Source organism: Erinaceus europaeus, chromosome 17 (genome assembly GCF_950295315.1).
Source record: "Erinaceus europaeus chromosome 17, mEriEur2.1, whole genome shotgun sequence".
NCBI classification, from domain to species: domain Eukaryota; kingdom Metazoa; phylum Chordata; class Mammalia; order Eulipotyphla; family Erinaceidae; genus Erinaceus; species Erinaceus europaeus.
The window spans coordinates 65,212,793-65,239,443 of record NC_080178.1 but is presented as its reverse complement, the minus strand read 5'-3'; the positions used below and the strand labels follow the sequence as shown (position 1 = coordinate 65,239,443).

Here is a 26,651-nt window from a genome sequence, read left to right as displayed (position 1 = left end):
ATCCAAAAAAACCCTGAAAAGATAGACACAAATAAAATAATGCCCTCAAACAATCTGGTGAAAAGACAAGCAAGGGACAGGCGGTGCTGTCAGTGTGCCAACGGCTGTGATGAGACACGCCCAGAGGCAGCGGGGACGCAGAAGCGGGCACCCAACCCAGCCTGTGGTTTTCAAGGAAATTTTCCTTAAGAAAGGCACACTGAAATGGAGCCTTATCTGTCAAGGAGAATTTAACCAGATCAACAAAGGAGAAAGGACAGAAAGAACAGTATATATGAACGTACCAAAAGCCACCCAGTAGAGTTCAGGTTCCGTGTGTGAAACTCTGGGTTTAAGCACCATGGACTGACTATACCAGGTGAGCCCCACAGCCGATACTAGAGTTTGAGTTTGTTTTCATTCTCTCTCTCTCTCTCTCTCCCTCTCCCTCTCCCTCTCCCTCTCCCTCTCTTTCAAAAGGGAGAGAGGGGGGAGGAAGGGAATGGGGCCTGGAAGAATAGAAGAATAGACTACCCGATAGAGTGCACACTTTTCCAGGATCAAAGATTCAGGATCAAGCCTTTAACAGCACACGGGGCACCGCGCACAGAGGAAGCTGCATAGGTGTGGGAACAGTGCTGTTGCTCCTCTTTTCCTCTGCCCCCCCCCTCTCCCTTTCTGCTACTGTCTGTGATTGAGGGGCAGAGGAGTGGGAAGCCTCCTGGGAAAACTTTTCTTTTTCTTTAAATAAGAATAGAAATTTGGTCAGGGAGGTAGTTCAGCAGTATTATGCATATGCAAAGCCCTAGATTTACATACCCACCTACCCCACAAAAAAGGAACGAAAGAGAATGATGTATCTGATTAACTGCAGAGAAAGGGGAGCAGCTACAGAGAACACATGAAGAATAGTAGAAAATAAGGAGGTGAGTGGATCATAGGAATGGAATAGACATGGGATTGGTATGCTAAATTAATCTAGTACGTTGCCTGAAGTATACGAAGTTTTCAATTAATACTTTCTCTTTCTTCTTTTAAAAATTGATTTAATAATGATTGACAAGACCATAGGACAAGAGGGGTACAATTTCAAACAGTTCCCACCACCAGAGCTCTGTATCCCATGCCCTCCACGGACAGCTTTCCTGTTCTTTATCCCCCTGGGAGCATGGACCCAGGGTCATTATGGGGTGCAGAAGGTGGAAGGTCTGGCTTCTGTAACTGCGTCTCCCCTAGACATGGGTGTTGGCAGGTTGATCTATACTCCCAGTGCTTTCTTCTTCTTTCTGACAGTCATATGGTATAAATTGTAGGGGAAAAACAGTACTTTTGGTGTTAAATAGTATAGAGGTGACTAGTGAATGACTGAGAAATACAGGATAAAAAAGACGTAAAAGGATATCTAGGATATCCAAGATAAAATATATCCCAGGATTTAAAAGACGACTAAATGATAGTGATGATGATGATTAATTATTGCCACCAGGGTTATCATTGCAGCTCAGTGTCAGCACAACTCTAACTCCTGACAGTGACGGTTTTCTTTTTTTCTTTTTTTTTTTTTATCCCCTTCCCTTTTTCAGGCAGAGAGTGACAGAGACAGGCAAGGATAGAGACAGAGAAACAGCAAGAGAAGGGAAGGCATCACAGCACTGTTCCTATCTGGTGGCCTGGAGCTCAGACCTGGGTCTTTGTGTAAGCTCTATAGGGTGAGTCACCTGCTGCCTCCCCAGATTTTTATTTCTCTGGACCTACTGATTCATTTCCCCCCAACTGAATTAATCAATCTTGAGATTATCAACAGACACCTAATTTCAGTGTATCTGACTTAACATCTCAGACATTTATGAAAGATGACCAATAAATAGCCTTTTCTGGAATTTCTTATCAACAATGATATCTAGTAAATTGTAAAAATCAAGGGAGCATCAGGAATCCCTGAACATGTAACCAGTTGGCTCGAACACAGGTAGCCCAATGCTTCTGCCTCATAGCACATATGAAGTGAGGGCAGTCTTATCGGGGCCTGCTCCCTTAACTCTGAAGTCCTCACGATCTCTGGGGAGTTGTGAAAGTGTTCATTACTGTACTTCATTGCTCTCTGCCTCATTTTCCTTCTCTGTAAATGGAGACAAGCTTATATAGCACAGGATCTTAATAAGAAACAAGTGAGTTAAATCATGTAAAGCACAGAGAAGAATGCCTACACATGTTAAACACTGTACAAATGTTAGAGTAGTTTTGTGAGGTTTTGTTTGTTTGCCCATTTTGATTATTAAAGCACAGAGCCAGCTAGACTAGATAGAGATCATCAGGCTTTTCTGCTAAGATCGAATTATCAGAGAGAAAAGACTGACTCCCAGTAGAAGTAAGGAAATGGTAACAGCACTGACAGCAGAGTCGGTGCTAACAACAGCTAGCTAATGTTCTGGTACAAACACCCTGCTGACTATCACACAGCTAGCCAGTGTTCTAGCAAATAATCACCGTATCATCTAGTAAAACCCAGACCAGCCAGTTTGAGTCAGTGCCAGAATATTACATGCTCCTTGAAGGTTTGGAAATCATCATTCCAGAGACATTAGGGGCCTTAGTCTGAAGACTGAAGCAAATTGTTGGGAGGAATCTAAACAAGAAAAGGCTCGCTTTTAGTTTATCAAACCACTTCATACACGGCAAGCAAGGCCTGGAATAGTGCATATATATCACTTCCCGGCTTAGCTATGAGTCGCATCACCGTGCAATGAAATCACTCTCTCTGCTCACCAGTGATGGTAATTCCTCAAAAACTCGTTCTGTTGTTGTCAGCCTTCTTATCATTTAGAACATACATGGAAGAGCTCCAAACAGTTGTTGATTCCAGACATGAAGTCCTTCCCAGAAAATCGTTTCAAGTTGCTTTCTAGTATTATAATTCAGTTCCTTTATTTCTGTACTTTCATGGTCACTTACCTTTCCCAGTTATGTTTGTGTGAGCTTGCAAGGAAAGTCAGGTATGTGCTTTCTGCCATCTTTCATCCTAAATCTCTACTAATAAACTAACTCCTCTCTCTCTCTCTCCCCTCTCCCCTCTCCCCCTTCCACCCCTCTCTCCCTCCCTCCCCACCCCCACACTGCCCAAATTCTCATGTTAAAAGAGAGAAAAATCACAATTCAAATGGTAGGCTGGGTGGTGTTGCTTTTTTGGTAAAGCATGCACATCATTATGAGTGAGGATGGGGTTCAAGTCCTGGGGCTGCATCCACAGAAAGGAAGCTTCAGGAGTGCTGGAGGAGTGCTGCAGGTGTCTGTCTCTCTTCTCTCCCCCTCTCTATTGGGGAAAAATGGGGAGGGGGCAGGCAGTGGCACACCTAGTTGAATGCACACATTACAATGTATAAGGACCCAGGTTCAAGCCCCTGGTCTCTATCTGAAGGTGGAAAGCTTCACGAGTGGTGAAGCAGGGCTGCAGGTGTCTTTCTATTCCTTGCCCTCTCTACTGACCCCTCTCCTCTCAATTTCTCTGCCTCTATCCAATAATGAATGAATAAATAAAAATATCTCTAAATGAATCAAATTGCCAAGAATATTTTCCTGACAGTGCTGGTATGATTCCTAAGACCATCTCACTGATCTTTCACCAGTAGTGTGAGAATTAATATAGACTATAGGTGAGACATAAGAAACAAGGATAGAAATGAAAAACAAAAAATGAAGCTTGGGCTGGTTGCAGTATAATGCACCAAAGCAAAGGACTCTGAGGATGCAGGAGGAAGCGTGAAGAGGCATTGGGCTCCTGGTGCAAACTGTTGGAAACGGACTGAGGCTGGGGGTGAGAATGTTCTGCAAACATTTCTTATGGGCAGATGAGAAACTGTACCTATGTGTCAACAGCTGTATTGTAAACCGTTACCCTCCCCACAAATAAAATGGTGTAAAAAAATGAAAAAGAAACTTAATATATAGTCTCTAAGTGAGGTTAGGAAGCAAAAAAAAAAAAAAGACTCCTACACAATCAGTAAACTATAGGACCCAATCTGTTCTGCCCTCCTAGCAGGAAGTGGTGTTGTTTCCATCAGAGCAGAAGGAAAGAGGAACCTCTATCCAGCAAACCCTTCAAAGAAAATATATGGGGTGCTGCCCCTGAGGTTGGAGGATATGCATGCTGTCCCATAAGAAGACTTTCCTAAATCCTCACTTGTTATTTCTAAATAAATCCAAATCAATCCACTTCGGCAGTGAGATAACTCAACGTTTTTGTTTGTTCATTTTTATTACCACCAGGGTTATTGCTGGGGCTTGGTGATAACCTAGTACTATGAATCCACCACTTCTGGTGGCTATTTCGTCATCTTTTTTCTTTCTACTTTATTTGATAAGACAAAAAGAAGTTGGGGGGAGAGAGAGAGAGAGAGAGAGAGAGAGAGAAGGAGCTTACAAAGCTTCCCCCAATCAGGTGTGCCACCGCCTGGCTCCCAACTCATTGGTTTTTTTTTTTGTTTGTTTGTTTGTTTTGAGGTTAACAGTGGATGGTGTGAGTTGCTCAGGAGGCATTAAACAAAAGTCTCACAAAGAACACAGCCTCTAAAGATTTCTAGAAGAGTGTCTATAGCTTTTTTAATACATCTTATGATGTATAAAGTGTTTTTTTTTTTCCAGAATTACAATCCAGGTCTTCAAATTTAATGCTTCAAATTTAATGCTCTATACCTACATTGTAGGTGATTTTTTTTTACGCTATTTGTAGGTGATCTTTTTTTTTTATAAAGTTTTTAAAATTTATTTATTTATTTATTTTCCCTTGTGTTGCCCTTATCTTTTTATTGTTGCTGTAGTTGTAGGTGATCTTTTAAGACTGAATATTCTAGGCAAGAATTCAAACAAAAATAAAAATCTGCTTCATTGCTACCAAAACTGCTTTATGCTACCAGCTAGTATTTTCAACCAAGATGGCATGGGGGAAAAGCACTGGCCTAGGCAATAGAGGTATAGCTCTAAGTCCTGGTTCCATTATCTACTAAATGCGTAGCAATAAAAAAGTTATCCAGTGGTCATTTGTAATTAATCCTTCTTAATGTTAAGATCTACCCTAAGAAACCAGAGGAACAGATTTCTTTCAGTCTTGTTACTAGTCACAGATCAAATAAAGAGGAGATTAAAGTTCTGTTTTACCATCCATGACAACTTTCATACAGTTAAGACATACTCTGTCATTAAGAGTTGTCGAGCAAACATGTCAGAAAAAGTGATAGTCATAGTCTAACAGTTTTATACTTGGAAACAAACTGAAGTTTTTATTTAAAAAGTTCAACATGGGGGCCAGGTAGTGGCACAACTGGTTAAGCGCACACATTATAGTACACAAGGACCTGGGTTCAAGCCCCTGGTCCCCACCTGCAGGAGGAAAGCTTCACATGTAGTGAAGCAGGGCTGCAGGTGTCTCTTCTCTTTCCCTCTCTATCTCTCAATTTCTATGTCCAATAATATTATTATTATCCAATAATTATCCAATTATTATTATCCAATATTTATTATTGGATATTATTATCCAATTATTATGAGAGTGAGAAACACAATCTCACTCTGGCACACGTGATGCCAGGAACTGAATTCATACTTGCAAGTCAATTATCTCAATTTCTATGTCCAATAATATTATTCATACTTGCAAGTCAGTTATCTCAATTTCTATGTCCAATAATATTATTATTATTATCCAATAATATTATTATTATCCAATAATAAACTAACAAAAAAAGGTTAAAGGGGGGGTCAGCAGTGGTGCACCAGGTTAGTGCGTATAGTATGAAGCGCAGGGACCTGCGCAAGGATCCTGGTTTAAACCCCGGCTCCCCACCTACAGGGGGGTTGCTTCACACGTGGCAAAGCAGGTCTACAGGTGTCTTATCTTTCTCTCTCCCTATCTTCCCTTCCCGCTCAATTTCTCTCTGTCCTATCAAAAAAAATTTTTCTCTGTCCTATCAAAAAAAAAAAATTTTTTTTAATTCAACATAAGTCAGTCAGTAGAGTGATCTGACAGCTGGAAGTACCTGTAACTAATCAGGCTGAATGACTAGACACACAGGTCCAGAACCCAGACAGCAAGTCCTGCTCAACTAAATGCTGATCAAACTACCCTACACATCTGCAGCCATCCCCAAGGTCGTGATCTATGGCGGCATTAACAAATTGCTCACTAACTGTTAACTAACTCGGAAAGGAGACTCAGGGGAGAGCCCACCTTTAGTTCCACCCATCTTTCAATCGCCTAGGCTACAGCACAGCTGCAAACAAACAGAGCTATGGAAGAAAGAGGTTTCCTCACAAGGTCAGCAAGCTCCCTATCTCTGAGGTGTCGCAGCAGAAGCTGAGCTGGGGAGTGGGGAAACGGTGTAGGTTATAGAACCCTAATGGGGAGAACAGGCACAATGAGAATTCTAATGAAGAACAAAGGACTCTGGCGGCCAGGGACATGGTTCAGCTGTAGAGCACCGGACTTGCAAGTATGAATTCAGTTCCTGGCATCACGTGTGCCAGAGTGAGATTGTGTTTCTCACTCTCATAAACAGTTCCTTTTTTTAAAAAAAAGATTTTATTTATATATTAATGAGAAAGATAGGAGGAGAGAGAAAGAACCAGACATCACTCTATCACATGTGCTGCCGGGGATCAAACTCAGAACCTCATGCTTGAGAGTCCAAAGCTTTACCACTGTGCCACCTCCCGGACCACCATACATAGTTCTTTACAAGAGTAACTCCAACTCTGATTGGAGCACCTTCCCCTATTCCCAGCATGATGGCTGTACTGTCTTATTCAGTGACAGTATGTAGAATCACTTGTTCTTTGCTAAGCATCCCATATTTAGCTGAATCCTTTGAAAGCCAAGCTGCTAGCCATCCTCACTTGTCTCAAAACATTCCAGCAACTAGGATTGTTGACTAGGATTGTCAACAGATTGCCTTCTTACCTTCAGAGGACTTCCATGCCTTCCACAGGTCCTCCACGCTGATGAGCTTATCCTCACCATGGAAGGTGCTATGCTTCACAGTTGGGTCATGGTAATTGAGGTCTTCCCTCAGGAACTGCAAGGGAGAAGCACGCAAGTCACACAACACAGCCAGGAAGCAGCCAACCAAGGTCGTCAAATTCTCTATAGCATGTTCCATCTATAAGGGCACAAATGCAGCCACATAGCTATGTCCTAGCCACCAACCCAATTGCCTTTTCTTGTTATGTTTCACTTGAAAAAAATATGTAAGAAATTTCTTCCCCGTACTTTTACTTGTGAAGAATAAATGGTAGTTAACTGAAAAGAGAAGGAAAAACTTCTTACACACTAAACAATATTCTAGGAGCTTTTACAGTATCTTCTCATCTAATGTTTACAACTAATGAATCACCACGTCTGTTTTACAAATGACAAAAGGAACACCCTCAGAGATCATGCACTTGGCCCCAAGTCACATGAGGTTTGGAGAAGTTAAATTATGTGCTTAATTTTGTCCACAATTCTTTGGCAACTCTCCTACAAAAAAGATAAAATTCCCTCCTCTTAAGTATCACCTGCCACTAATAACTCACCTACTAATTAACTAAATGTGGCAGCAGTCGTGCAAATGACTTTCACAGCTAGGTTAGAAAAGACCATGTGAATTCCACCAGGCCTCCCCCTTGTGGAACAGTAGTCTCGAGAACTCTGGGGCAACATACAAAAACTGTCTATCTGGAAGTCACCATGCCATGGCGAGGTCATGTGCAAAGATGACGTAGAGATAAAAATGGCTGGGCGGCCACTACTGTTTAAGCCTTTGACCCCAGGAGTCAAGACTATTCCAGCCCCCAACTTGAGAGCTTGTTTGGAGGTTCTATCAGGGGAGCGCAGCTACTCAGACACCCTCAAATGAAGACGGGTCTGTCTCTATTCAGGCAAGGCCGTCTTCCTTCGACTGTGCGAGCAGCTTTGGGAGGGACGTACATGGAGCGGTGAGGGAGGAAGGGGACACCCGCCTAGCCAGCCAGATCAGCCGAGTCAACCCTAGCGATAAATTGAGTGACATGTTGCAACCAGATCGCCCTCACCAACTCCAGCCCCCATCTTTCAAGTCATCTCATCTGGGGACTTAGATGACCTGCTGAGTCACACCCAGATTGCAGGTACATAAAATTAATGTTGCTAATTTAGGGAAGTTTGTTATACCGTATTAGTTAACTAAAACACCTGTTTCAAGGTTACAGCTGATAGGCAAGAAAGCTAGTATTCAGATCCAAGAGACCTGACTTCCATATATATTTTTTGCCAAGATAATTGACTTTGTAATGTAAGGTTCCCCTATGCTGCATAAGCTGACCTTTAAGTATATGGATTTATTTTCATAAAATACTTTTAAAAATATCTATTTATCTTCCCTTTTGTTGCCCTTGTTGGTTTTATTGTTATTGTTATTGATGTTGTCATTGTTGGATAGGACAGAGAGAAATGGAGAGAGATGGGGAAGACAGAGAGGGGGAGAGAAAGACAGACACCTGCAGATCTGCTTCACCACTTGTGAAGCGACTCCTCTGCAGGTGGGGAGCTGGGGGCTCGAATCATAAAATACTTTTACGAGAAAGATAAGTCAAAGCTTTCTGAAACTTAACTAATAATGAGTTTCAACAACAGTCATTCAGCCTGATCCTTAGCCTTATTATTACATGCAGAATTGAACACTGATGCTTGTTTTACACAGTCTCACACATCAAAGAAATAAGCCGTTCTGATCACAATTCTCACAAAAACACATCTTAGGAGGACTTTGAGGAAATGTCTCATCCATCTCCCTCTATCCCAGGAATCCAGGAAAAGGTCTTCCCTAGAGCAATGTCAGTAACTGTTGTTGATTAAATGAACATATGGTCGACAGCAGGTCCCAGACTCCCTTAACCCAGAATTGAGAGCTCATTTCCTCACCCCTGGGCCTTGTAGATAGTAGGTGTGTGTGTTAATGACTCAGGAGAGCAGTTTAAAGATAGACACACTGGCGCACTCTCAATCTAGTCACAGGAGATGCTGCTGAGTGCAAAGAACTCGGTAATGTCCACAATTATAAAGCACTGTCCGATACACCTCAGTGCAATGATGGGAAGGTCTGCAGGTATCTTTCTCTCTCCCTCTATTCCCCTCTCAATTTCTCTCTATACTATCCAATAAATATAGAAATTGGGGGGGGGGACCGCTGGGAATAGTGGATTCATATTGCTGGCACAGAGGCCCAGCAATAACCCGGTGGCAATATAATAATAATGTTTTAGGATTTTTAAAAACAGCCTTTTGGGGAGTCAGGTGGTAGTGCAGTGGGTTAAGCGCACGTGGTGCAAAGTGCAAGGACCAGCATAAGGATCCAGGTTCGAGCCCCGCCCCCTGCACGGGGGGGGGGGGGGGGGGTCGCTTCACAATCGGTAAAGCCGGTCTGCAGGTGTCCATCTTTCTCTCCTCCTCTCTGTCTTCCCCTTCTCTCTCCATTTCTCTCTGTCCTGTTCAACAATGATGACATCAATAATAATAACCATAACAATGATAAAACAAGAGCAACAAAAGGGGGTAAAAATAGCCTCGAGTACAAGTTATCACCTGCAGGGGGCAAACTTCATGAGCTGTGGAACAGTGCTGCAGGTGTCTGGTTCTCTCTGTTTCACTCTCCTTATCACTGTTTATCACAAAATGGCCGCCAGGAACAGCAGAGTCATAAAGGCACCAAGCCCCAATAACCCTGGTGGCAAAAAAAAAAAAAAAGGAAAGGAAAGGAAATCTGCTAAGTTCTTACATATAGTTTCATATACTTGTGTGCTCTTCGTTCTTTTGCATTAAACCATGTTTCTATTTTTGTGCTAGCACTTAACTGTTTTATAATACATTCATTTTACTTCATGCTTTTAGAAATATTTGTAATGTCAGAAACTCCTCTTCCTGTAGCTCTTCTATTTCAGAATATATCCTGTCAATCTCAACTTCAATTTTTCAAAATGAATCTTAAAATAATTCTGTCAATCTATTGAGCGTCTGTCATCCCAAGCGAGCTGAACGATGAGCTTGCTAGGCCTCAGACACAGAACACTGGGCTGTCTGAGGGAAGATGATCACAGCAGCCCGAGACAGCCTGTGGCAGAAATTCATTCACTGTTCAACAAGTAAGATTTCTTTTTTTAAAAAAAGTTTTTTTTTAAATCTTTATTTACTTGATAGAGATGGCCAGAAATCGAGAGAGAAGGGAGAGATCAAGAGGGAGACAGAGAGACGCCTGCAGCACTGCTTCACCATTTGCAAAGCTTTCTCCCTGCAGGTGGGGACTGAGATTCGAACCTGGGTCCTTGCGCGTTGTAACATGTGCACTCAACCTGGTGCGCCATCACCCAGCCCCAACAAGTAAGATTTCAATCTACCATGCATCATCCTACGTATTAAAGAGGCAGAAAGTAGTAAGCAAAACAGATACAGTTCTTTGTCCTCACTGTACTAACATCCTATTTGAGTGAGACAGACAGTAACTTACATAAACCCAGGCCGAAGTAACTCAACAGGAAGAGTGCCTGACTTGCATACCTGAGGTTCCTGGGTTGATCCCTAGCACTACATAAACCCTAATGGTGCTCTGGCTTCTCTCATAAGAAATTAGTAATAGGGGACTGGGCAACAGGGTTAAGCACAGGTGGCGCAAAGCACAAGGACCGGCTTAAGGATCCCGGTTCGAGCCCCGGTGAAGCAAGTCTGCAGGTGTCTATCTCTCCTCCTCTCTGTCTTCCCCTCCTCTCTCTTGATTTCTCTCTGTCCTGTCCAACAACAACTATAACAACAACAATAACATGAACAGCCACAACAAGGGCAACAAAATGGGAATGGCCTTCAGGAGCAGTGGAATGATTTGCAGTGCTGGCACGGGAGCCCCAGCGATAACCCTGGAGGCAAAAAAAGAAAGAAAGAAAGAAATTAATAATAAATCTTTTAAAAGTAACCATGTCAGGAAAAGGGATAGGTAATGCCAAGAGAAAGTATTTGTGGTTTATGTATATTTTGTTTGAATTAGGGGAGTCAAAGGAGGTTTTATTAAAAAGGTGACTTTTGGGGGTTTTTTTTTGTTTGTTTGTTTTTCCTCCAGGGTTATTGCTGGGCTCGGTGCCTGCACCATGAATCCACTGCTCCTGGAGGCCATTTTCCCCCCTTTTTGTTGCCCTAGTTGTTGCAGCCTCGTTGTGGTTATTATTGCCATTGTTGACGTTGCTTTGTTGTTGGATAGGACAGAGAGAAATGGAGAGAGGAGGGGAAGACAGAGAGAGAGGAGGAGAGAAAGATAGACACCTGCAGACCTGCTTCACCGCCCGTGAAGCGACTCCCCTGCAGGTGGGGAGCCGGGGGCTCGAACCGGGATCCTGACGCCGGTCCCTGCGCTTTGCGCCACGTGTGCTTAACCCACTGCGCCACCGCCCGACTCCCAAAAAGGTGACTTTTAAGCAAATATTTAAAGGAAGCCATGGCAAAAGGCAAGTTGAGTGACTAAGAATGGTAAGTGCAAAGGTTTTAAGGCAAGAACATGTGTGACATCCTTGAGGACCAGTAAAGAGGCCGGATGGCTGAAGACATGAAGGAGGTGAGGACCCCAGAGGTGCTGCAGGATATAAAGGTGGGCCTCTCGAGTGTGAACTCCCGCACTGATCCCCAGCACCCTGTGCTTCACCCTCATAAATAGACAAATAAATCTTAGAAGGAAGGGAAGAAAGGAAAAGAGAGCTAGAAATAAGAGACTGAGGGGCCGGGCGCTAATGCACCAGGCGCTTCTTCTTCTAGCATTTGCCCTTCTTCCGCAGCCAGTCAACAGCGTCAGGTTGAGCCTGATGTAAAGTTTCGAGACCTCCTTTGAATCTGGAGAGGTGGCAGTCGTTGACTATGTGGGTCATAGTCTGTCTGGAGCCGCAGGGGCAGTTCGGGTCGACTCTGGCTCCCCAGCGATGGAACATAGCGGCGCACTGGTGCACCAGGTAAAGTGCACATAGTGCAAGCACAAGGACCTGCACAAGGATCCCGGTTGAGCCGCTGGCTCCCCACCTGCAGGGGGGTCACTTCACAAGTGGTGAAGCACAGGTGTCTGTCTTTCTCTCCCCCCCCCTCTAGCTCCCCTCCTCTCAGTTTCTCTCAGTCCTATCTAACAGCAGCAGCAGCAGCAGCAGCAACAATAGGAGGACAAAATGGCCTCCAGGAGCAGTGGGATGTAATGTAGGCACCTAGACCCAAAGATACCATCAGATGAGACATACCACCAGCTTATAGGAACCCAACTGAAAGACACTGCTTTTAAATATTTGTTTATTTATTCCCTTTGGTTGCCCTTGTTCTATTGATGTAGTTATTGTTGTTGTTGTTGGATAGGACAGAGAGAAATGGAGAGGGGAGGGGAAGACAGAGAGGGGGAGAGAAAGACAGACACCTGCAGACCTGCTTCACTGCCTGTGAAGCGACTCCCCTGCAGGTGGGGAGCCGGGGGCTCGAACCGGGATCCTTACACCGGTCCTTACACTTCGCGCCACGTGCGCTTAACCTGCTGTGCTACTGTCCGACTCCCAGACACTGCTTTTATAGCCAAGTCTGATCACTGAGACAGGCACAGAGAGAAGTTTACGGAAAGAAAATGCAAAAAAAAAAAAAAAAAAAGTGCAAAGGGGCTCATGTACAGGCCCTACTGGTGCCACAGGCATGCAAAGTCGTGGGCTCAGAAAACAAGGCCGCAAGAAGACAGCACCAATGAGGCCTGTGGCTGACCGAAGTTCTCCCTGAAGGAAGGTCTGCTGCTGAAGAAAAGCTCTTAGAGATGAGTGAGACTGCAGTATCAAGCCTGAGAGTAGGAATGGCAGTGCACCACAAATAAAGCTAGTTTGGGGAGGGGAGAGGGGGTAGATAGCATAATGGTTATGCAAAGAGCCTCTCATGCCTGAGGCTCCAAAATCCCAGATTCAGTCCCCTGCACCACCGTAAACCACAGCTGAGCAGTGCTCTGGTTTAAAAAAAAAAAAAGTTAGTTTAGAGCCCAGGACTCACTTCCTCAGCCTTTCTGTGTCTCATTATGAGGGCTAACTGCCCCCTTTCAGTTGAGTGTGGCAGGGTTCCTTCCTTCCTTTTTTTTTCAAGCCTTTATTTTATTATGAAAAAGATAGGGAGAGAGACAGAGAGACAGAGACAGAGACAGAGACAGAGGGAAAGAGATGGAGAGAGAGAAAGAACCAGACATCACTCTGGCACATGTGCTGCCGGGAATCAAACTCAGGACCTCATGCTTGAGAGTCCAAAGCTTCACCACTGCACCATCTTCCTTCCTTCCTTTCTCTCTCTCTCTAGAATAATAGATCGTGATACAGTGGCTGACACATGGGCACAACTTCTCATCTCCCTGTTTTAAGTGTCTGCAAAATTCTCTCCTCTTTAACTTAGGTCTTTTTCTACCATCATGCACCAGGATCCCGTTCCCCCACCCCCTCCTCCCTTCTCCAGAGTTCTCTGCTTTGATGCAATACACCACCCTTAGTCAAGTTCTACTTTATGCTTTCCTTTTCTGTTGTTTGTTTGTGGTGGTGTGGGGGATTGAACCTGGAACTTCAGAGCCTCAGGCACTGACCGTTTCTTTGCATAATTTTTATGCTACCTACCCCTGCCCATGTTTTTGTTTAAGTTTCACCCATCAGTGAGATCATCCAGTATTCACCCTTCTCATTTTGGTTTGGCACACTTAACATGACTCTTTCAAGCTCCATCCAAGATGAGACAAAGGAGATGATTTCATCATTTTTAACAGCTAAGTAGTGTGATAGGATTTAGTGAGGCATGGCCCTGTTTTTCAGGCTATCCTTGTTTTTCTGTTTAGAGAGAGGGAATAAGAGACCAAAACACCAAAACCTTCTTCAGTGTGGTGGGGGTTGGGCTTGAACCTGGGTCATGTGCCAGACAAAGCAACATATTATCCAGGTGGGCTTTTCAGGATATGTCTGGGGGGGGGGGGGGAATCTAGGTCTGGAGGGCTGGGGCAACAGCATGATGGTTATGCAAAAAATCTAGGTCTACAATATAACTCAGTGCTTCACATGTATAGGACCCTAGGCTGGATCCCAAGTACCTCCCATCCCCCCTCACACACACACACACACACAAAATCTAAAGACCTAGGAACTAGGAGCACTAAAGTTCTTAGGAGAGACTTAAGGCAACAGTTTGACTGAAAGGGAGGGTGGCAGCTAAGGCACCTGTCAGAGGTTGCATTTGCACGGTGAACATATTGTGTTGAATGCTTCTTATTCACTATATAAGTCAGTGTTTAAATGCAAGACTTTATAAAAATGCTAATTCATGTTTTACTTAGAAGATGGGAAAAAAAATTAGTCCAAATCAGGAGGGTGAGCGTGGGAGACGGTTGCGATCAGGTGTAGCCTGAAGGTGGGGAAGTCAGAGAGCTGGTGTTAAAGGTCATGAAGAACTCCAGCCCAGCCCAGCCCAGCCCCCGGCTCCCGGCTGGCAACAATCCTGAGCCTGCAGTAGTCGCCTCCTTCTGGAGAAGCATGTGCCCACTAGTCTGCTGGGACCCCCACCACTCGCACATCCGCCCACGTCACTCAGCTGCAATATCCCCCACTCCTTCAGTAGCTTTGAATTTATGACTCCTGTCTCACACAAAGACACTTTGTGCTTCTTCTTTAGAAACTGCTTTCCTAAACAATTTCTTTTTTTTTGTTGTTGCCCTTGTTTTTATCATTGTTATGGTTTATTATTATTGGTGTTATTAATGTCATTATTGCCAGATAGGACAGAGAGAAATGGAGAGAGGAGGGGAGGGGGGGGAGAAGGATAGACACCTGCAGACCTGCTTCACCGATTGTGAAGTGACTCCCCTGCAGGTGGGGAGCGATGGGCTTGAACCGGGATCCTTTCACAGGTCCTTGCGCTTTGCGCCACCTGTGCACTTAACCCACTGCGCTACCGCCTGGCCCCCAACACTTTGTGTTTCAAAGTGTACTGGCTGGATGTTGTGATTATTGTTGGAAGGAAAGTGAAATAAGAGCAAGGACAGTACAGTCGGAGGGGGCTTCTGTGCTCCCACAACCCTGCACATGCCCTTGAGGCATAAATTCCCTACCCCACCACATGCCCTCTCACAGGAAGAAGGTCCTACTCGCCTCACCCAAGATACAGGACACAGCTGTGCTGTGCGGAGCTGGGGTGCTGGCGTTCCGCATGCCTGAGGTAGGGACCATCACATACTGTTCTGAGCACTACTCGAGGGCCAGATAGTAAAGTCTGGCTTAAGACATTTCACAGCAGCAAAAAGCTAAATAAACCAAGCAACTTCTGGCTCCCACAACAAGGTTTTGCTATTTTAGAATCAGAACAAACAGCTCCTCTCTCAAGAAGGCCTAAGGAGGCTCCCTGCAAGTCTTGCCTTACCATGGGGGATTCGGCGTCAGCTACTAGAGCTATAGCTCAGTGCTCTCCAGGGAGCCAAGGGACCAGCTGTCACTTGGTATATTTAGTCCTGTGAGCTCAGAAAAGTGATCTTCCCAGTGGTGGCACGAAGCATGCACCCCATTTGAAGTGTTAAGCACTAGTGAAAGGGTGTGAGTGAGAACAGTGAGGAAGAGAGACATCTCTCTCTCAAATTCCCACACAGCTAGCCCAGCCAGATCTCTCACTGCACAGAATCTACGGATGCGAAGCCCAAAGAGCCCAAGCACATCTTGGGGTTCTCAGAACCAGTGACTCCTCCTCCCACTTCCAATCTCACTCCCCACCGCTCACCTTCCATGTCTCAAAGACCACGCCACACGCCCACTGTGACCTCCCCAGCACAATATTCATGGTCCACAGGACACATGGCCCAGGTTGGAGAAGTTTCCCAAATTCCCACTGATTTTTTGAACATCTACCAAGGACTTTTTGGCTACCAGCAACCCTGAGCTCCACTTATGCAGAGGGCTGGGACAGTGTCGGTCCCCAGGGAGAGTAGCAGCTACAGCTGCTCAAGGGCAGGGAAAGAACAGCCATTTCTTTTTTATTATTATTTCTTTATTGAGGGATTAATGTTTTACAGTCGACCATAAATACAGTAGTTTGTACATGCATAACATTTCCCAGTTTTCCACATAATAATACAACTGCCACTAGGTCCTCTGTCATCCTTTTCCAGAACCTGTACTCTCCCACCCACCCGGAGTCTTGTACTTCGGTGCAATACACCAAGAACAGTGTACTCACCTGTGTACACCTAGTCTCACGTCTACCAGTCCATCTGCCACACTGCTAACTAAAATGTACAACTCTAACAAAGTCACTTAAAATCTCACAGCTCCCTATTAGCTACAAAAATTAATTCCTGGCTTTGTGGCCGCATGGCCAAGGCCTTTTACCTGACTCATAGAATAACTACCCACTTGCCCGTAGATTTACTTTTCCAGCTACATTCCCTTCTCACCAGACTCCTACATTCCAGGCCAGGGGTTAGAAAACAGTGTTCACAGACCCCCAGCATCCAGCTAGCCGCCTGTTTGTATAAATTAAGTTTTACTGGAACACTGTCACATTTATTCACTTATGTACTGTCTTAGCCACCTTTATTGTACAAAAAGAAAGCTCAATTGTTGAGACAGTGACTGTATGGCCAGCAAAGCCCAAAATATTGACATTCTGGCTCTTCAGAGAAATAGCTTGCCAACATTTGCTCTAGACACATCACATGATGTACAGCTCTCTGAGTAAAGCATGGTCTTTAATACCTCTAAGTTTCTGACAAGGTATTCGGTTTAAAATAGTTTCTCCCTCTTTATCTGCTGGAGAAAATGTCTCTGACTCTATTAAGTTTTCCAGACCTCTCTCAGGCAAGTTAATTGCCTGTCCTATTTGTTCTCTTAGTTCTCAGGATATAAGTCTATGACAGCACTTACTCCATTATACTATAATTACCCCTCTTACACTCTCTAAATAGCTCAAATATAGAAACCACATTTTATTTGTCTTTTATCTCTCTGTGTCTTACAAATTCTCTGGAACATCTAAGTGAATAATTAATGTATTTCAACAAGCTCACCTCAAAGTATAGGGGCTGGCACAAAGCAGAGTATGTGACTGTTAAATAACTGAATGAGTATTTCTCAGTTGTGTTTGCCCTGCAACGCCTAGGAGAGCACTTAGCTTATAACAGCTAGTCCATGCATATTATCTCAACTATACAAGAGAAAAAAAAGTTCCAAATTAACAAATCACTTCACTCCTATGAGAATGTCATATATGGGGGGGGGGGGGACAGCAACAAATTCTAGATAAGTTGTGGGGACAAAGGAACCCTCCTGCACTGCTGGTGGGAAGATAAATTGGTCCAACCTCTGTGGAGAGCAGTCTGGAGAACTCTCAGAAGGCTAGAAATGGACCTACCCTATGACCCTGCAATTTCTCTCTTGGGGATATATCCTAAGGAACCCAACAGACCCATCCAAAAAGATTTGTGTATAACTATGTTCATAGCAGCACAGTTTGTAATAGCCAAAACCTGGAGGCAACCCAGGGGTCCAACAACAGATGAGTGGCTGAGCAAGTTGTGTTATATATACAGAATGGAATAATATTCAGCTATTAAAAATGGTCATTTCACCTTCTTCACCCCATCTTGGACAGAGCTTGAAGAAATCCTGTTAAGTAATCAGAAACAGAAGGATGAATATGGGATAATCTCACTCATAGAAATTGAAAAACAAGATCAGAAAGGAAAACATTAAGCAGATCTTGGAGTTGGTGTACTGTACTAAAGTAAAAGGTTCTGGGGTGGGGGGGGTTCAAGTCCTGGAACATGATGGCAGAGGAGGACCTCATGGGGGCTGTGTTGTTATGTGGAAAACTGGGAAATGCTATGTATGTATAAACTACTGTATTTTACTGTCAACTGTAAACCATTAATCCTCAATAAAGAAATTTTAAAAAAGGGGGAAAAAATCTCCAAGTTATAAGCTACTCTAAAAAGAAAGGCTAGGGAGGAGAAGGCTACACTGCTTGGATTTAGTACAGAACAGCATAATACTTGTAAGCTTGGGAGTTGGGCGGTAGCGCAGCGGGTTAAGCGCACGTGGCACGAAGCACAAGGACCAACATAAGGATCCTGGTTCAAGCCCCCAGCTCCCCACCTGCAGGGGAGTGGCTTCACAAGCGGTGAAGCAGGTCTGCAGGTGTCTATCTTCCCCCTCTCTGTCTTCCCCTCCTCTCTCCATTTTTCTCTGTCCTTTTCAACAATGACGTCATCATCATCAACAACAATAATAACTACAGCAATAAAACAACAAGGGCAACAAAAGGGAATAAATAAATATGAAAAAAAATTTTTTTTAAATACTTGTAAGCTTGATTCTAGAGCCAGACTATCTTAGTTGGAATATTGGGTCTAGCACTTAACCTTCTTCCATCCCTCAGAGCCCTGCTCAGCTCTGGTTTAAGGTAGTGCTGGGGACTGAACCCGGGATCTGTAGTGCCTCAATCATGAAAGCCTTCTTGTGTAGCCAGCTCTATCCCAGCTCCATCACTAACTTGCATGTTTTCACGCACAGTATTTACAAAATGGAGGTAATCGGTTCGAGCCCCCGGCTCCCCACCTGCAGGGGAGTCGCTTCACAGGCGGTGAAGCAGGTCTGCAGGTGTCTTCCCCTCCTCTCTCTCCATTTCTCTCTGTCCTATCCAACAACAAACAACATCAACAATGGTAATAATAATGACCACAGCGAGGCTACAACAACAAGGGCAACAAAAAAGGGGGGAAAAAATGGCCTCCAGGAGCGGTGGATTCATGGTGCAGGCACCGAGCCCAGCAATAACCCTGGAGGGGGGGAAAAAAAAAAAAAAAGAAAAAGAAAAAGGCCTGGTAACACCTCCACCCCCCTAGTGTGTGCATGCGTGCCTGAGTGTGTGTGTGCGTGTAAGGGGGGAGGAGGCTCACTAAATAGTGGATCTACAGGTCTTCTGGTGCTGTTCAGTCAGAAGTTCCTAACTCAATAACTGTTTCAGACGCCCTTAGCTATGATACATTCTGTCTAGGGCTATATATTCATCTTATGTAAACGTGACACTATTGATCCCAATTTTAAAAGTTTGTCTTGAAATATTCTTTCTTTTCTCTCTCTTTTTTTCTTTTTCTTGCCACCAGGGTTATTGCTAGGGCTTGGTGTTGGCACTACAAATCCACTGCTCCCAGTGGATTTTTCCTGTTTACTTATTTTTATTACAGAAGACGGAGAGAAATTGAGAGGAGAGGGGAGACAGAGAGGGAGAAAGAAATACCTGTAGCTTCACCCCTCATGAAGTTTTCCTCCACAGGTGGAGAGCGGGGCTTGAACTCTAGTCCTTGAGCTTGGTAACACGAATCTTGAAATCTTTTTAAATTACTGCTCTATTTCTACCCTTTCTTTAATTTTTTAAATTATCTTTATTTATTAGGTAGAGACAAAACTCAAGATAGCAGAAGATAGACACCTACAGCACTGTTTGACCACTTGCAAAGCTTTCCCCCTACAGGTGGGGACCAGGAGCTCGAACCCAGGTCCTTTCACATTGTAACATGTGCACTGAACCAGGTGTGCCAACACACCTGGCCCCGTATCCTTTCTTAAGATAAAGATCCTCCATCCTACCATCCTTTATATCTCACTGTGTTATTGAGCCTCATGTCAAAGGTATGTATTACTAGCATCCCTCTCATAGAGATGAATAAATTCTTCTCTAGATTATCTGATATCTCTCAAGCTTGCTATATTTTTTGTCTCTTGTCATTACTCAAAAAGCTCCTCTCCCAGACTCAGGGAGATATCACAGTGGCTATACAAAAAGACGTTCATACATGAAGCTCCCAGTTCCCAGCTTATGCACTGTCACAAACCACAGAGCAGTTCTCTGGTTAAAAAAATAATAAAAGGGAGTCGGGCGGTAGTGCAGCAGGTTAAGCGCATGAGGCACAAAGCACAAGGACCGGCGTGAGGATCCTGGTTCGAGCCCCCAGCTCCCCACCTGCAGGGGAGTCACTTCACAAATGGTGAAGCAGGTCTGCAGGTGTCTATCTTTCTCTCCCCTTCTCTGTCTTCTCTTCTCTCCATTTCTCTCAGTCCTATCCAGAGACAGCATCAATAACAACAACAATAACTACAACAACAGTAAAAACAACAAAGGCAACAAAAAGGAAATAAAACTTTTAAAAAAACAGGTGGGGGTAGATAACATAATGGTTACACAAAGATCCTTAGGCCTAGGGCATGAGGCTCCAAATTCCCAGGTTCAATCCCCCATACCACCACAAATTAGAGCTAAGCAGTGCTCTGCTTAAAAAACAAACAAAAGGAAGAAAAAAAAACAGAAAAATATAAACATGCAAAACACTCCTGGGCAGGAGAGACAACATAATGGTTAAGCAAAGAGACTTTCACTCTTGAGGCTCCAAAGTCTCAGGTTCAATCACCCGCAGCACCGTAAGTCAGAGTTGAGCAGTGGTCCGGTTAAAAAGAAGAAAACAAATTCCTTTCTCCTAGAAAACTCATCCTCCTTTATTCACCAGGAAACCTCTGCCCACTTTTTAAAAACCATGTTCCAGTTCTACTAGCTGGGCAAAACCTACTGCTGGCATGGCTCCAAACCAGAATTAGAACTATCTCCACTTGTAACTCTTCTAGGTCATGGCCTTCGTGATAAAATCCAAGTTTCTCAGTATGGCAAGAATGTAGCTAATGCCAACCTACCAACCCCATCCCTAACATCTCCCCTAACACCTGCCCATTATGACATTCTATACTCAAGTTCAAAGAGCCACAGACTCAGAGATCCCTAAGGATATTACACTCATCGCTCTGTTTAGCACATCCTTCTCACTCTTGTCCCCACAGAACTCCTGTTCATCTCCTAAAATCCACTTCAGGCACCCCTTTCTCCAAGCAGTCTTTCCTAATGGCATGCTAGGATGGACTTCCAGATCATGCCATACTCATGTCTAATCCCAGTCCTTACTAAATGGGACATGTATGTCTTTCTGTTTCACTAATGCATAAGCCCTTTGCAGGCATAAAATCTGTCTTCCTTATTGGTCTTTGCATATCCGGCACCCACAAGCACATTTGTTCAGTATGTTTGAAGGAGGAGGAGAGGAAGAAATGGATGAGAACGCAAGAATAAATAAAAGGAGGGTCACTGGCCCCTAGGTGAACCAAGCATTGATTACACTGAGAAATTAGTTGTTTCCAAGTGGAAGCCAGCTGCCCAGTCCTCCAGAGAGGAAGAGTCAGAAGCTTAAAACCCAAAGCTGAGCTCTTCTCCCTCTGCTGGTTTTATCACCAGCTGAAAGAGAACCCTTACAGGGTTCTGATTTTGCCTCGTCTAACAACATTTATGGGTCCCTTGTGATACTTCTGGCTCTGCTTTTTCCTCCCTTGTCTTACATCCTGTCCTGTAACCTAACCCTTTGCTCCTACCCTTCTCTTTGAGCCTTAGCCTACCTCTGGGGCATTCTCTTAGCTCTTACTTCAGTGCTCTCCTTCCATACCCTGTCATACACACAGACACGTCTGCTTGAAGAAAGAAGCACACAAATAGAGAAGGATAAAAAAGATGTATACGTACATACAAAGGGCCATCTAGATAGAGAAGCAAATACAAAGAAACCTTACAAGTATAACCAATCCCTGTCATCAACAGGATCGTCATCCAGAATAGACAAAACAGACTCACCAACAAAAAGAGGAGGAAGGAAGACAACAGTCTGTTTAGTGAGAAAGAATTTCCCAGTCTGTTGAAGCCAACCAGTCTGGGTTTTCCTAGAAACAGAAGCAGGACCATCTGGGGGAGCTGAGGCTTCGTCCTGGCTCTGGCTCTGGCTCTGGCTCAACACTGGAACAGATTGCAAACAGCGCCTATACCTCTCCAGGGTGGCTCAGCTTGTCTAGCAGCTGCAACCCTCCCCCACGTGCTGGCTGACAATGTGCCTTCTGCTCTACCTTACAGGTTAGACGGCCTCACCCTCCCTCCTCTGGGAACACCTCCATGCCCTTGCACACCATCACTGAAGTCCTTAAAATGCCCAAATGTCACTGTCAGCTTACAGATAGACCTCTCTCATAAGCCTGGAGGCTTGTCAGTGGCAAAGAGCATCTTATTTTCCTTTCTGCTTTTTGGCTAAGTGGAGTGAGACTCTACAGACTTCTGAAAAGCCAATATACACATACTTTATTCTAAAAAAGAAATCCAAACAAAAGAATACACCTCGGGAAGGTTAGGGCTGGATGTAAGCTCGAGGTCACAGATCTTAGACTCAAGGAGGAGTGCCGTCTATAAGCTGTGTGTGAACCATGCTTGGTTCTGAATGCTACTGCAACCCTGCTATGAAGTACTGACATGGAAAATGAGGACAGGATTCAGGATTCTGCTGAAGAATGATGACATTCATAGTACCACTCATTTCTGTCCTGTCCAAGGAGTCTAAATAGACTTTTGATCTGTATTTTGCCTTGATTATGGGCAAAGGATCAAAATATTACAAGAGGCAGGAAATAAGAAGGGGACTGAGCCAGAAGGTAAGCAGGGAGCTAGAAGGGGAAAAAACAAAAATCAGAAAGCTGCCTACAAAATTTAGCAGTACTTTAGGTCAAAGAAAATCACTGCAATAAGTATACTGCTCTGTGCTTATTTGCATAGCTGTTTCCTATTACTTATTTTCTGCTCTACTTGGTATATAGTACACTTAAATTTAAAAAAAAAAAGTCCAGGTTGCTGAAGCTGTGCAAAGACAAAACAATGAAAATGTATGTTCAGTATTGGGTCTGGAGACCAAAAGGAGAGTTATGTATTCAGGGATCAGCAAAATAATAGCAGTGGAAAGCCTAAGCAAAAGGTGAATCCAAGAAAAATAAAATTTAGGGTTTACTTGGCCAGTTGTCTTTGACATTTCTCCTCATGGAGAGTTCCAAATGGTATGGGTCAGGAATTCGATGCAGGCCCCTGGGATGAGGGCAAAAGGGATTTACCACAGGGGTTCTCCCACAGCTTTCTTGTCATCTCAGTTCCTCTAACTACAAAGGAGAGGAGGGGGGATGGAGGGGGAGAAGGAGGGGTAGAGGGAGGGAAGATAGAGGGAGTGAGAATGTCTCGGAGCTCCTCAGTGTGGTGTGCTCAGAAGCTACTGTGTCAGCCCAGAAACAGAGACAAGCTAACTCTCAGCTAGCTGGAGAAGCTCCACTACTCCCAGCAATAATGGTGCTGCAGACATAGAAGCATTTCAGTATACCCATCAAAGTCAGCAGTGGTGAAAAAGAAAGGGAAAAAAATCACCTTAGTTTTCAAGGTGTTTTCTATAGCGCCCCAGGGATTCCTATGGGGTGAATGACAAAAAGGCAAGTGGAAAGTGACCACTGTTTTAACCGGTGTGGTGACACTACCCCCGCATTCTCTTTCTTTCCTTTCTTTCTTTCTTTCTTTCTTTCCTCTTCTTTTTTTAGAACAGAGAGAAATTTAGAGGAAAAGGAAGTGGAGGAGAAGGAGGTAGAGGAGGAGGGGAAAGAGCGAGAGAGAGAGGAAGAAGGAGAAGGAGAAGGAGAAGGAGAAGGAGAAGGAGAAGGAGAAGGAGAAGGAGGAGAAGGAGAAGGAAAAGGAGAGAAGAAGAGATGAATCTTCAGTACCTGCAGGTAAGGACCAGGGGCTTGAACCCAGGTCCTTGTGCATAGTAACATACACACTTCACCAGGTGCACCACTACCAGGCCCTATGTATGACCTTTTCTTTTTCTTTTTCACCAGGGCACTGCTCAGCTCTGGGCGTATGGTGGTGTGGGGAACTAAACCTGGAACTCTGGAGCCTCAGGCATGAGAGTCTCTTTGCATGACCATTATGCCACCTACTCCTGCCCCCTGTGGCCTTTTCTTTAATATTATTATTCAGATGTAATTCATACACCAATTATAGTGAAAAACCTAAAGCTGTTTAGCATATTCAGGGGTACAGCCAGCACCCTAAGTTTAAGATGCTTTCATCAACTGGAGGTAGATCTGAGCTACATCAACAAAGACCAACTGTGAACTCATTCCACCTCAGCTTCCCTGTGGGTTATATGTGGTGGGAGCTAACAGTTACCTAAAGATTACCTAAAGATTGTAGACACAGTTACCTAAAGATTACCTAAAGATTATAGAAACAGTTACCTAAGGATTACCTGAAGATTGTAGACACAGTGTAGCAATGGTAGGAGCAGAAGCAGTAACATTGCTAGTATAAATTAGACTGCTTGTTTATATTATTAGTGAGTACTACATACTATATAGGTTGAGGATTCAATATGATTTTTAAATTATGTTTATTTCTTACTGGATACAGAGAGAAACTGAGAAGGGAGGAGATAGAACGGGAGAGAGACAGAGAGACACCTGCAGCCCTGCTTCACCACTCGTGAAGCTTTCCCCCTGCAAGTGAGGACCAGGGGCTTGAACCTGGATCCCTGCACACTGTAGTGTGAGTGCTTAACCAGGTGCGCCAACACCTGGCCCCTCAATATGATTTCATCACACCTTTGCCGTAAGACTTCAAGGTAAGGCTTACTGCCCCTATTTGAAATGAAAGCTCATGGAGCTGAAGAAGCTCCCCATGGCCATGGGACTGAAAGCTGACTCGGACACCTAACATCCTCCTCTTCCTTGCTCTAGAGCTTATATGTATAAGCTTGTTTTGCTCAGTCAAAGTCTTTTTTTTTCCCTTCTACGTCTAGTACACTATTGTATGTTTCTCTAAGGCTTTCTTGTTTAATTGCAGTGGGTTTTACATCCATGTAGACGCCATACACAATTCACGGTCATGTTGAAGGGACAGAGGAGGGAGTCAAAGAGAAGAGCAGGCAGAGACACTGTACATTAACATGCCTGATCCTAGAGCCTACCAGTTCTTAGACATCACCCAGCACTGTTTCAACATCTATCTTAGCCAAAAACTAACACTTGTTCCCCAAACCTTTGTGCTGGTACAATGCCTTGGGAAACAATTATAAGAAAACTCACAGTGATAAAAGTAACATCTTTGCTTTCAAGTCCAAAATTTAAAAAAGCTTATTTAGCCCAGCACTTTTCTGTGTAAGGACCTACATAAAGCAAGGAGAAATGGTGACGAGTAAGACCTGGTACTTGCTGCCTGGAGCCACTCACAATCTGATTGGACAGGATGGACCCAACAAATGGTAGTACAGAGCCGAACAATATGCAAAAAGAGAGTCACGCCAAGTATGACAGACTAGGGAGGAAGGGTTACTTCCCACCAGAGGGGAACAAGCAATATTTCCTAGAAAAAACAATGAGTTTTTTTTTTTTACCAGTTAAGCACACATTATCACCAAGCGCAAAGAGCCAGGTTTGAGTCCCTGCTCCCCACCTGTAGGAGATGCTCTATGAGTGATGAATAAAGTACTGTAAGTACTTTTTTTTCTCCCTCTTTATCTCCCCTCCCCTCTCAATAACTCTCTGTCCTGTCAAATAAAATATAAAGAAAAAAATGGCCCCTAGGAGCAGTGGATTCATAGTGCTGGCACCAAGCCCCAGAGATAACACTTGTGGCAATAAAAATCTAAAAATTAAATTAAAATGTTAATACTCAGCTTACAATAATCTTAAAAATAAAGACTTTGCTCACAGTTAAAATTTTAAGAGATCTAGCATGGAGATTATAGTTCAGTTGTCTGAAGAAATTTACTAATATAAAGCTGAATAAATGAGACTTTAGTAGAGAATCCCTTCATATTTGGACTAAGGCCCTTGAATAACCAACAGTGCTTATAAAAGTGATAAAAATCGGGGGTCAGGTGGTGGCACAGTGGGTTGAGTGCATGTGGCGTGAAGCACAGGGACCAGCATAAGGATCCCGGTTCAAGCCCCCAGCTCCCCACCTACAGGGGAGTCGCTTCACAAGTGGTGAAGCAGGTCTGCAGGTGTCTATCTTTCTCTCCCCCTCTCTGTCTTCCCCTCCTCTCTCCATTTCTCTCTGTCCTGTCCACCAACGAATGACATCAACAATGACAATAATAACCACAAGGCTACAACAACCAGGGCAACAAAAGGGGAGGGATGGCCTCCAGGAGCAGTGAATTCATGGTGCAGGCACTGAGCCCCAGCAATAACCCTGGAGGCAAAAAAAAAAAAAAAAAAAAAAAAAAAAAGACAAAAATCACAAGTTCTCAAGGGCCAGCATGGTAGTTTCATCTTTAGTGTTTCTGTGTCTATTTTCTGATATTCGAAGTCCTCAGCTGGCCACCCAATTTTCTAGATAGATCCTGAACTCCAAAGTTGTCTCATATATGTTTAGACTAAGTTGAGAGTACACACCTTGCTACCATTACTTTCTATTTCCAAGACAGTAGTTTGTGGATGACCATGGGAACCCAGACTAGCAGGCCTCTCTAAACCTTAGAGGCCTGAGACTCTGGGGAGAGCTGAAGAAAAGGCAAGGCAGAAGCTGCACTGAAAAAGAACAGCTCACCACTGGCGCAGAGAAGAGCGGGCTGACAGCTTTTGTGTTATTTTAGAACAGTTTGTGCTGATGAGCTTTTTGTTGTGGTAACATTCCTCTAAAAAGAACATTTTCTTCCTCCCCTCACTGAAAAAGCAATTCAGCAGAAAGTGAAAAAGGAAGGAGGAGCAGATGATAA

At 44.0% G+C, this 26,651-nt stretch overlaps 1 protein-coding gene across 3 annotated transcripts in view; it reads right to left on the bottom strand.

The window, feature by feature from the left end:
* STIM1 (stromal interaction molecule 1) overlaps positions 1–26,651 on the bottom strand; it is a 186,034-nt gene that overhangs the window by 42,185 nt on the left and 117,198 nt on the right. For all 3 annotated transcript variants that reach the window (XM_060176915.1, XM_007527510.3, XM_007527511.3), the window contains exon 3: positions 6,929–7,043. In XM_060176915.1, the coding sequence (XP_060032898.1) occupies positions 6,929–7,043 (115 nt within the window). The remainder of the gene's footprint in view (positions 1–6,928; positions 7,044–26,651) is intronic.